This window comes from Dermochelys coriacea, chromosome 12, assembly GCF_009764565.3.
Source record: "Dermochelys coriacea isolate rDerCor1 chromosome 12, rDerCor1.pri.v4, whole genome shotgun sequence".
NCBI classification, from domain to species: Eukaryota; Metazoa; Chordata; order Testudines; family Dermochelyidae; genus Dermochelys; species Dermochelys coriacea.
Window position 1 is genome coordinate 24,496,962 of NC_050079.1, and position 13,194 is coordinate 24,510,155.

The 13,194-nt window shown below is 39.8% G+C and overlaps 1 protein-coding gene across 2 annotated transcripts in view; it reads right to left on the reverse strand.

Annotated features, from left to right (window-relative positions):
* The window catches only part of PEPD (peptidase D), a 220,915-nt gene that overhangs the window by 180,755 nt on the left and 26,966 nt on the right, over positions 1-13,194 (reverse strand). For both annotated transcript variants that reach the window (XM_038368850.2, XM_043494753.1), the window contains exon 4: positions 2,409-2,472. In XM_038368850.2, coding sequence (XP_038224778.1) covers positions 2,409-2,472 — 64 coding nt within the window. The remainder of the gene's footprint in view (positions 1-2,408; positions 2,473-13,194) is intronic.

Here is a 13,194-nt window from a genome sequence, read left to right on the forward strand (position 1 = left end):
TACAAGGGATAGATCTGAAAGATTCTGGGTTTCCCACTCTCATACTACTATTGGTATTTAAAATGCTTTGTCTTTTGGTTGTAACTATATTACAAATAAATAAATGGAGAGGAGTAGATATTTTATATTAAAGTCAAATTCTCACCCTACCATCTCTTTGAGAAGAAAACACTGGGGTCACAGACAGGTATACTTTTAATATGGCTGCACAGATGTGGGTGCTGAGATATGGATTTATTGATCCAATAAATGAACCACATAACTAGAACAAAGATATTTCACCAAATTAGCATCAACTTGTTACCAGTTTGCGCCAATAACACACACCACATGAAGTAAAGAGCTAAATACATAGTCACAAGTACATTACATATCAATACTGCAAGGTCTTTTATAGATCTTTTGTATTTTCTAACCTTCATGAGATACTGTGACTATTACACACTTTCCAGCAGTATCCATCATTGAAGAATCTGGTACACATGCTTGCCCGATGAATTCAAGTCAAAGATGCTAGTACAATGGATAACCAAGGTTTTAGACTTCTAGGGTCAGGGGTACTGAAACTAAGGGTGCTGGGTGTGGAGCAGCAACCCCTGGCTTGAGGTGGTTTCCATCATATATACAGAGTTTACAGTTTTGTTCATTGGCTTTCAGCGTCCCCACTGTAAAAATTATTCCAATGCCACTGTCTAGAGTCATTTTACAAAGGTATTTACAGGTCTATTGGAATTTAGAGAGGCACTCAATGAGAGTAAGGCATCTAGTGGGATTTACAGAAATGCCTAAGCAGGTTATTAGGTGCTTATCTGCATCTTTTGATGCCTAAATACCTTTGCAAATCAGGCCCCTAGTGCCTTGACATTGGGAAAGTGTATGTTTCTAATAGAATGGGCAAGCATTGTATCCAAAGCCTTTGAAAAATGAAAGACTGTTTGCATAATCCAGGAATGTCTCAAAATGTCTACATACTGACTGACTAAATAAATGAATAATGGGAGAGCTCACCTTTGAAAGCACTGGACAATTTTCATACAAGCCCCTTTTCCTTTCTAAGCATAGAAGTTAAAAAGCTAAAGTGTTCTTGAATGGTGTTTATTTAATGTATATACAATGTATTGTCACGGAGTTCCTACAGGTCATTCTGACTTTGCTACCTTATTACCCGGCAATATGCTTTTGTCAAATACAGACAGGTTCATATTGCAGAGAAATAAACCAATGAATTTTTTCAGTATTGTATGACTTAAGCTGGGATACTCCAAAGAGAAAAATGTCGATATATGGGCTTACAAATTGTCCCAAATTAAAGAGATCCACATTCCTTCCTGGATAAAATTTTAAGCACTGAGACAGAATATAAAGATGCATGATAATGGCATTTGTTGATAGGAGACTGCACACAAAATGTCAATAAATGTGATTCTTTATAAAGAAGCATGTGTTCCTACTTGCACTTGCTTGCCTTGGCTTCTGTATTCTGTACTTCTGTATTCTACACATCAAATCTGATAAGAAACTAGGATTCCAATTCAAATGTGTCAAGCAGCAATCTCTTCACAGCTTCCTCAACCCACAGTTAAGGAGATACACTAACACAACCACAGTTTAGAGATAATTTCAATATGAAGATGAAATGAAACGATCTCCACAGCTGGTAAAAATAAGATTTTGGGTCTGGCAAAACAGATTAGCATCCTGCAGGGGACAGAAATAGCAAGATCTTCCTTTTTAAGCTGCTCTCCGTAAAACTCACCACAGAGTATGGCAAACATGCTGCCATAATCCTGCTGAGCTTTCCTACTGAAAAAAAAAATAAACTAGCCAGCTGAACAAAAACATAACATCTACTCAAAAACAACTATACAAAGAGAAACTTGTGTGCAATTAATACCCATATTTAAAAATACATGAATACAAGAGACAAAGTAATATTTGAATAAATAATTAAATGAAAAATTAAAATATTTTACATTAAAGCAGCTCATGAAAATTTAATATATTTTATGAAATAGGGATAGAGAGGAAAGTTTATGTTTCCTGGTTAAGCATTGGCATTGCTAACCCATTGTCAGGCAATTTGTCTGTCTTTTCCTCACAAGTCCCCAGAACCCTTCAGAATCATGCCCAATGAATCTTTTTATTAAATACAGAGCATATTAAAAAGCGTCTCTGAATTGGTCTCAATGTACAATCCAACAAAATGACAGCATAATATTTTTAAGAGTTTTAGAAAAGTTTATAAAACAAATGTCATTATTCAGGAACTGGAGGTAGGACTAATTAATTAGGAAATGACAACAACATTTAATGGAACAAGATTTTTTGTAGGAAATTACTGCCATACTTTCAGAACAATCATTAATTTTTTATTCATAGGGAAAATATTAGGAAAAGCAGACACTCACCTCATTTTTATAGTGTACTTCATCCACAGCATATTTCTTCCTGAAATATTCAGGAGGATGAATCCTTTAGAATACAAGGAAAATACAATACTTGGTGTTAGCCATGTTATAAAATTAACTAGTTTAGGTTATGAAAAAGATGACACAGTGCCCAGGCTATTCGCATAAGACTACCATCATAGATAAAGAAATCAAGAATAATAATGTTAATAAACATTAACGTCTCAATACAATAGCTACAACAAAATTTACTACGGTTACATTACTTTAAGGTTTCGACCTAGTCCATGTCTGAAACTTAGACTTCTTAGGTTTCAGAGTAGCAGCCGTGTTAGTCTGTATTCGCAAAAAGAAAAGGAATACTGGTGGCACCTTAGAGACTAACAAATTTATTTGAGCATAAGCTTTCGTGAGCTACTGCTCACTTCATCGTCTCCTCCAGTCCTAAAATGTCCTGTATTCCCAGAGTAATCCTCCTTGTTAAAGTTGTGAATTTTGCCACACTCATTTGTGTCTAAATTTTCAAAAGGTGTGGAAACAACTTGGTGCAAGTGAGTTTTTCTACTAACTGATGAGTCCTGGTGATGAATCAACAAGTTCTAAATCACGTCCCTTCCCACCCTCACCTGCAAAAGGAAAAACTAGACTATTCTCATGCAGAAAGTAATCACCACAAATCATTTGTAAAATTTGTGGGAGGGTTTTTTGCCAGTCTAATAAATAGAGGAATTACTGATAACAGAAGAAAAACTTTTTAAATCATGATACTCCTTTAAGTGATCCTCCCCTATGATCTCTTCTCATTAATGTTTGTGAGGTATAGAAAAATATATTAGTTATCTTGCCTTCTTTTGCAGAAATTCTCTATTTTTACACATTTTATTTAAACATAACTCGATTTCTAGTCCCTTTCTATACCTAACATTTTATAGTTCTTTTACCTCTGAGGTCTTTGCATATTCTCCATTCATTAGCAAGGTTTCTTTTCCTCTAATTTCTCAAATATTTAAGTATTCCAACAAAGTTGGGAATAAATTTAACTCTCATAATTTTGGCTCTATTTAACAGTTAAACCCTAACTCTGAACCCAGTTAACTTATGGTCACTGTTGTTTAATGCTCCACTGCAGTGCCTCCAAATCATCATTCATGTCCTGGTGCATTGTTCAAAGCAAAGCTGAGAATTGTTCCTGATGATGTGCAGATCCTCAGTCTAGTATACTAGCTCTTCTATTTTTGCTAACTTTTTTTTGTCCTTTGATCAGTCAATTGTCCTTCACTATTGGTGATCTATGGAAAATTGCTGATAATTCAATCCCAAGGTATTTGCTCATTTACTGACAAACTTTCTTTTGAAGAGTGAGCTTCTCTTTCCTCTCTCTAATCTTTTTTAAAATCATCAATATTCATCAATACTTAGTTCACTTTTTTCTGTTCGATTTATTGTAGTAAAATGAACTCACTGAAATGGGTCATATTTAAAATGCCGCCACACTCACTGGTTGGATTTAATTATTTCAGAATTTTCAGAATTATATGCCACAGCTGCACTGTCTCCTACTTCACTGCATTTAGACTCTGTTTGGTGTGAGGACTTGGCTCTTCTCTGGAATGTTTAAGGGTCTACCTTACTTACTTCTCCTTTCTCTGCCTTACTCCTCCCTTCTAGCTATTCTAAACTCCCACACTGAAGAGTGAAATATCCTCCCCTCGTCCCAAAATCAAGGCTCCAAACAGATTACATGTGAGGAATTCTCCTGTTCTTGTGGAGTGAACAGTTACGATGGCCAGAGGTAGGACATTTGCCTGCTCATAACATGCCCAAATGCAGGAAGTTTCCAGGATAAGATCCTCTGGGCTGACACTGGAAGTCCTTTCAGCTTCGTTACAAAGAATTGCGTGGATTTGTGAAAGAATTTAGTCCTCTCGATCTAGAGGACGAGGGCACGCCTGGTCAACTAGCCAGTCAACTAGGTACAGGCAGACCTGAATGCCTCACCATCTGAGGAAGGCAGCTACCACCACCATGCCCTTCATGAACACCGGTGGGGGCTGTGGACAGGCTGAAAAGAAGAGCTTGTTGGTAGTGAGTTTGGTTTACAATAAACCTGAGAAATCTCCTGTGGCCACAGAAGATAGAAATGTGAAAGTAAGCATCCTTCAAGTAGAGGGCAGCATACCAGTCCCCTGAATCCAAGGAGGTAATGACAAAGGTTCAGGATGGCTTTTCGGATTGGGAAATATTGGGAGTAAAATCCTTTCCCCTGAGTCTTGAGGAATCTCCCCCACGGTCCCTATCTGTAGGAGGGTTTGCAGCTCTTGGGTGAGGAGTTGCTCGTGGGAAGCATCCCTGAGGCAGGACAGTGCTGGGGGTGATAGGGAGGGGTGCATGAAAACTGGAGAATATAGCTGACCACCACTTTATTTAGCACCCAGTGGTCCAATGTTATGTACAACCATGCCAGGCTGAAGTGGGACAGTCAGTCCAAAAATAAAGGGGTGGGAGGATCTGAGGAGGGAACTGACACCTTCCACAGGCCTGCTTGGGTCCACCAGAGTACCTATGCGACTCCAGCGGGGGTGCTGAGCTGGATGGAAGCGGTTGACATCACTTGTAACCTCTCCCTTTTCTCAGAGGTGGAGCCGAGAAGAGTGGTGGCTGTTGGGACCTGAAATGGTTTTTCTAAGTAGACTGAGCACAGAGGCCCAGAAATCTGAAGGTGGACCTTGAGTGCTTCAGGCTGTGCAGTCTCGTGTCCGTCTGTCTGAAAATAGGAAAGAGTCTTCGAAAGGGAGGTTCTGGATTGATTGCTGGACCTCATGAGAGAGACCTGATGACTGAAACCAAGAGCATCACCTCATTGTGACAGAGGAGCTTTGGGAAACTGTCAGTCTAGATCTGTTTCGTTTCTTCAGTTGGTATCACACAATTTTGTCTTGGTCTTTGTTATTTTGTTTATATATGCTATTTTGTATAGATGCATTGGCAGCATCTAGTGCCACCTTGAGTGAGGGCCTGGCAACATTCTTACCCTCCTCTAAGAAGGCAGAGAATTCCAGCCTTGAGTCCTGAGACAGACAGTCTTTGAACTTAGACAAGGAATCTAACAAATTGTAGTCTTGCTAGTTTGAGATACGAGTCTGTAGACTACTTGTTGAATAAACTTTCCTCTCAAGGGATCCATTTTTTGGATCTTTTTGTTTAGGGGGCTGGAGGGGAAACACTTGTCTGGCCCTGGTCATTGGCTGACAACACAACAAGGGACCCTGGAAGGGGGTGGGAGTATAGGTACTTATACCCACAGGTTGGCACATAATATTTCTTTTCAACCCTCTTTGAGATGGGGGGGGACAGAGAAGGAGTTTGCCACAGGGCCTTGACCAGACCCATCACTGCCTCATTAATGAGTAAGGCCACTTTGGAAGGAGCAGCTGAAGCCAAGATGTTGATAAGGCTGTGGGATGATTCCTTAAGCTCCTCTAGCTCTAGCCCCAGATTAGCTGCTATCCGCTTCAGAAGATCCTGATGGGCCCTGATGTCATCCTGCAGAAGTGATTTACTCAGCCCAGAGACGGCCTCATTTTGGGGGGAGGAAGGGCTTCTTCCTCAGCCTCAATAACATCCATGGAAGCCACATCCTGAACACCAGTACCGGGTCAGTACTGAAGTTAGGGTCTGGTATCAAGCGTGGAGGAGTGGTAGCCTGCCTCTTGGAAGTCGCCAAGTACGATCAGTGGAAAGGGGGGGACTACAACGGGGAAACCACCATGGGTTCCAGTATGACCACTCCATAGGCCATTGTCCACTTGGTCAGGCAAGGGTGGGAGGACCCATACCAAGGTCTGGCGGTGCATAGGATGGGTACTGGTGGTGGCCCTTATGCTGGATGTAGGGTTCCACCTTGGACTCAAATGAAGACTACCCACAAGGTGACCACGGTGGAGTGGTACTCCTCTCTGTCTCCATTCAGTGCCGGGGGTCCAGAGACCAGTAGCCGGAGATGGTCATGAAGAGAATATCAGGGACAGCTTGGTCCTGGAGGATCTGGTGCCAGGAAGGACCTCAGAGCCCCATGCTCCCTCCTACTCACAACTGTTGGTGCCAGCAGCTGTCCCATCGGAGTTGGTGGAACCAGGAGTGTCAGTAAGTCCCTGCCACTGTAAAGGCCTCTGAAGTTAACTGTACCCTCAATCTGATGGTGCTGCAGTGGCTTCAGGGCTTCGGCGGAGGGTCCCACGCCAGACTCAATGCTCTGGGTGGAGTCGATGGGTGGAAGACTGCCTTCACCAGGTCTGTCCTCCTCCTGCATGGGTGAGAGCCCTCTGTCGGCACACTGCTTTTTGTGCTTCTTCCTTGGCACTGAAGATAGGCAATGGTGCTGAGAAGTGTGCAGTGTTGGAGGAGCGCCTCATACCAAGCCCAAAGTGCTTGGTGCAGAATCAGATCAGTTTGGCTCTGAGGCTAGTCCGAGAGCAGCTTCAATTATGATAGCTTTCACTCTTATCTCTCTATTCTTTTTTGTGCAGGCTTTAAAATCCCAACAAATCTGACACCAGTCTCTCATGTAAGTTTCTCCTGAACATTTCAGACAACTGGAGCGTGGGTCACTCACAGGCATAGATTTGCCACACACAATGCAGGGTTTGAACCTTGGGGATCAGGGCATGTCCCGCCCAAAGAGCAAAGAGAGCCCTGGGATGAGAAGGCATTCTATTTACAATATATACACACACTAAACTATATTTGAAACTAGCAAACTATGAAACAGAATACAAAAATCTCTGAAAAGAAGCTTTGCTAAAGCAAGAGGAGCTGTTCCAGCAGCCATCATGGGCAGGACGAAGAAATTGACAGGGTGCCACCATACCGGCGCATAAGCACATGGCACCAGAGGATGCTAAAGTCAGCCCAACAGATACTACTAAGGGAAAAATCTCCAGCAATGGTGCACGCAGTGCACACACACCTAACATGAAATGGACATGAGCAAGCACTCAAAGAAGAACTTATATTTTTTAATGAAAGCTCAGATTCTCATTCAATCTCTTTATTTCAGCAGCTGGGATTTTAAAACACAACAAATATCACGAGTTTCACCCAAAAAACAAACAAACAAAAAAAAAAACCACATTGTTCCATGCGGAGGCTTGTGTATCGGCTGTGTAAATACTGCAGGATAAGGCACAAGGTGTTTGTAATGCTCATAGCAACAGTATACAGCTGAGCGGGGTGCATGCTTATCGTGCTATGGGTCCGTGCAGGTAACCCAGGCTTACGAAAAAAGGCATGAAAAAGGCTTGGTTTGTTTGCCGTTGACTTCAGGGACGGAGAGAGGGAGGCAAGTGCATCATGAGAGGCAAATGCCATGGTCCCATAATTACCCATGCCAACGTTTTGGTCCCATAAGGCATTGCAAGCCCAACCCAAATTTTCACTCAGCTATGTGCACTGTGAGACCACTACCCATAGTGCAGTGCTCTGTGCGTCAATGCAAGCCCAGCTAGTGAGTATGCACTCTGCCAACACAATGAACGTAGCGTGGACACACAAAATTGACTTGCTTAAATTGGAGGTTCGATGTCAACTTACTTGAAGTTGACATAACTTTGCAGGGTAGACATGGCCTAACGGGAAGAAAGGTGATGAGAAGCAGGGTTTTTATGGTAAGGGAACTGGATACAAGTCATATCAGATCCTAAATTACAAGAAAGTACTTTAAAAAAAAAAAGTCTCACCCAATTTCCATCCCAGACTCACACTCCCAGCTCATTCACAAGAGCTACCATCAGAAGAGTGAGCATAGAGAGCCAGCATTAGAAACTTGCTAGAATTCTAGCAGATAGTATACGGAATGACCAGACATTCATTAAATTTCAAGTTTTACTCGCTTCTATACTTCTCATTCAACCCAACTAAATTCATAATTGTATGTGGTGTAGCATTTAAATCAGTGGAATAGGAATCAGTAACCCAGAGCTAAAGCCTGGCCTCACTGAAGTCAATGGGACTTTTGGCACTGCCTTCAATGGGGTGAGAGAGTCCATCCCGTGATCCCTTGAAGTAGACATAACCTCTCTCCATTTTTCCATCAGTTGAATAGATCTAACAGTATATCTACAAATATATCACTAGATTTTGTTTATTGTTTCAGTTATTTTAAATAGTTGTATGTTGGCCATATCCAAATATCACAAATTTATCTTCGCAGCTTTACTAACCATGCTGTGTTTTCTATCTTGAAACCCAATAAAACCTTGATTTCATTGATTAAAACTATTTTAAAGCTACACTTGACTACATTACACAATAATTCAAAACAATTTCAAATTTTAAGAGATTTAAGATTTTGATACTATCTTGCATGACCTTCTCATAAACAAAGTAGGGAAATACAACCCAGATGGAGTTCCTATAAGGTGGGTGCATAACTGGCTGGAAAACAGTTCCCAAAGAGTAGTTATCAGTAGTTCACAGTCAAGCTGGAAGGGCATATCAAGGGGGGTCCAGTTCTGTTTATTATCGTCATCAATTATTTAAATAATGGCATAGAGAGTACACTTAAGTTTGAGGATGATACCAAGCTGGGAGGCGCCTCCGATATAAGCAAGTGCTTTGGAGGATAGGATTAAAATTCAAAATGATCTAGACAAACTGGAGAAATGATTTGAAGTAAACAGGATGAAATTCAATAAGGACAAATGCAAAGTACTTCACTTAGGAAGAAACAATCAGTTTCACACATAGAAAAATGCAAATGAATGGCCAGGAAGGTGTACTGCAGAAAGGGATCTGGGGGTCATAGTTAGGGCCCGACCAAACTTATGGCCAAGAAAAACCCATCACGGACTGTGAAATCTGCTCTCCCCCATGAAATCTGATCTTTTGTGTGCTTTTATGTATACTATACAGATTTCACAGAGGAGACCAGCCTTTCTCAAACTAGGGTTCCTGACCCAAAAGGGAGTTGTGGGGTGGGGGGAAACCAAGGTTATTTTAGGGGGGTTGTGGTATTGTCACTCTTACTTCTACATTGCTTTCAGATCTGGGTGGCTGGAGAGCCAGGCACCCAGCTCTGAAGACAAACCCTGCCAGCAGCAGCGCAGCGCAGCAATAAGGGTAGCAATACCATACCATGCCATCCATTCTGTGCTGCTGCTGGCAGCAGCGCTGCCTTCAGGACTGGGCTCCTGGCCTGCAGTCACTGCTCTCCAGCTGCCCAGCTCTGAAGGCAGCGCCATTGCCAGCAGCAGTGCAGAAGTATGGTTAGCAGTACCGCGACGCACACTCCCCACCGCAAACGAATTCCTTTATGAGTCAGGACCCCTAAAAGTACAACACCGTGAAATTTCAGATTTAAATAGCTGACATAATTAAATTTAAGATTTTTTAAAATCCTATGACCTTGAAATTGACCAAAATGGATGGTAAATTTGGTAGGGCCCTAGTCATAGTGAATCACAAGCTAATATGAGTCAAGAGTATAACATTGTTGCAAAAAAAGCAAATATTCTGGGATGTATTAGCAGGAGTGTTGTAAAGCAAGACAAGAAGGAATTCTTCTGCTCTGTTCCATCCTGATAAGGTCTCAGCCCAAGTACTGTGTCCAGTTCAGGGAGCCACATTTTGGGAAAGATGTGAACAAATTGGAGAAATTCCAGAGGAGAGCAACAAAAATGATTAAAGGTCTAGAAAACTTGACCTATGAGGAAATATTGGAAAAAATGAGTTTGTTTAATCTGGAGAAGAGAAGGCTTTGGGGGGATGGGAGAGGGGGAACATGATAACAGTTTTCAAGTATATAAAAGGTTGTTACAAGGAATAGGGAGAAAAACTATTCTCCTTAACATTTGAAGATAGGACAAGAAGCAATGGGCTTAAATAGCAGCAAGGGAGGTTTAGGTTGGATATTAGGAAAAACATCCTGTCAGGGTAGTTAAGCACAGAAATAAATTGCCTAGGAAGGTTGTGGAATCTCCATCATTGGAGATTTTTAAGAGCAGGTTAGCCAAACACCTGTCAGGGATGGTCTAGATAATACTTAGTCCTGCCATGAGTGAAGGGGACTGGACAAGAAGACCTCGGGAGATCTGTTCCAGTCCTATGATTCTATAAAGATTTGATATTACCATAAGAACTCCATTAAACTTTTCATTTTACTTTAAAGTACTTTATGGCAAACATGATGAAATAGTGTTTTAGTTTTCAGAACTCCAGTCAAGAGAGCTAGATATAATAAAATGCATCCAAATTACAAGTGATGAATGCTAAATTAAAGTTGTGAGCAGAAGTTATGAGATGACAACTATTGCTGAATGAAATGCATGTTCAAAAATATGAAAAACAATCACTTTTCTGGTTGAAAAAATTGTTTACATCTATTAAGATATCTTTCAGTTATCGAAAGTTGAAGAAACAATCTGGAGTCAATTTCAAATCCTTTCTGCCTAAACAAAGGCTTAATTTAAAAAAATGGAAAGTCAAATTCTTTTTGTGACATTTAAAATTTTATTTTTAAAAAAAGGGCAGAGATAAAAAAAAGTTGGGATAGTAGTTAATTTTTCAAGGTTTTTTAATGCTAATTACTGAAAAGCCATTTAAATGTCACCTTGTCAGCAAAGTATGCCCAGGAACCCTACAATAAAAGTCAGCTATAATAGTAGCTCAGCAGCAGGCCAAATTAAAGAAATCTTAAATCTGATATTACAGACAGAGAAGAGAATTTGTAATTACCCACATTTTCTTTTCTTAATATGTTAAGACTAACATCATCATGGACATCATTTAGCAATGCATGAACACTCACTTGTTATTGTCTAAATATTATTTTAGTAATATTGGGACTCTCTTTTGTAACTCAAATCAAGATTCATCTGTACATGCATCTTCAATACAGAATCATGGCCATTATTTTTCCTCATTCCACATAAACAGCAGCAACTGAGGGAACTGGGTACAACAGCATATCCTGGACAGGATGGCAGCTATAATATAGTATATCTGGCAAACAAAAAGAGTTAGTGTGATTATCCACAAGTTTTCCTCATATAGTTGGAATATTTATTCCAATGGTGGCTCTGTAGTCATTGTTGGCTGTAAAACATGCACAACTCCCACTGACAACTGTAGGAAATGCTCCAGCAAATACAGCCAATAGAGTATGGCATAAGAACCAAGGCCACCTTTGAACCTAGACAGACAGTTCACACAGAGAACAAGGAGATGAATTAATACTGAAAAGCTAACTCTGCAAAAAGCATTTATTTTATTTTGTTATTGCATATTAAGAGAGAGAATATATTTTCCTAAAGAGGGGTTAAACATAATGTTAACCTTCTGCACTCTTATTAAAATGTAACAGCCATCTACCGTTTGCATCATTACACAATATTGTATTAGTCTGCTGAAGCCCATAGATTCTGCAATGTCTAAGTAAAATGCCATTCAGTTACAAAGTGGTGCAACAGACTCAATGTGGACTTTCTTGCTTTTGTCAGTTTGTCCTATGTTATTTTCACATAATTAGACTTGCAATAGGATTTCTATGGAATGATAACACTGACAGTTTACTTTCACCTTCATGGTATGCTATCTTTTGATTTAAGCTAACCCCCAAAGCCATTCAGCTGCATTCAACACTTCCTCCTAGTTATGTTCTCTTTTATTCAGCTTGTTTAATTATGCAGATGGATGAGAAACATCTGAATCCTAACAAACACTTTAGTTTTTATGTTTATTTTTCCAGTATAGGAAGAATCAATCCAACATTTTTGGAAAGTATAATTTAAAGATCAAAGAGACTTGATATGAGAAAGTAAATTTACATCTAAATTATATATGACTAACATGTACTATAACCAATCATTAAACTGTTTGATGGTTACGCAGAAACCTATGGTGTCTTTTACACCATGGCTTGTTTGTACATTGCAATTACGTGGAAAGGCCTTACCTCACTGCTACATCTCAAAAGAAAGCAAGAATTATAAACACTATGTATTAAAGCAAACTCAAAATATTAGATAATAGGTCTCCTGTGAAAGGAAGACACTACATTAATATAATGCAGCATAGACTACAATGAAGTATTCCAGGCTATGCTATTAATTCATATATCAAAGGGTCGAATAAGTCTCACCTGCAGTTTCCAATAGCTGAAGTCTGCCTTCAGTTAAAAATACCATTGTGATTAATTCAATTTACTTTTAAAAGGATCAGTAATATCTTCTAAATGAAAGTCAGCAACCATTTTGAATTCTATTAGCATGTCAGGGAGAAAGACAATAAGTTCTGAAAGGAGACAAGACATGCCATACTAAAGAGTGTTTAATATGATTAAAATGCAGACCCATATGCCTTGCCCATTTACTTACTGCGTGTTAGCCTTGGGCTCCAAGCCCCTTGTAATAACATATCTAGATAACATATACAATATAAATAAGATTTAACATAGCTGGAAAAAACCTCCAAAGTAGATGAATATGAAAGAGGCTACATAGTAAAACAAAATCTAAAGGGATTGGGCTATGCAAGATGCTTCTTGGCTTAAAGAAATCCAAGAACAGTTCCTTAAAAGATCCTGCACCTATTACGTTTTCGATTCCATGAGAAGTTATTGAAGCTCTTTTCCCTTTAATGAGAACAAGGGAATTTTGAAAGCTTTGAGGGAGCAGAGCTAAAGCCAGCAGGCTATACAGTCAAGAGTATATAAATATTTTTTCCTTAAAGCATAAATACAACAATATCATTTCCTCCATTCCAAATTAACTTTCAAGTTCACAGCAACAAA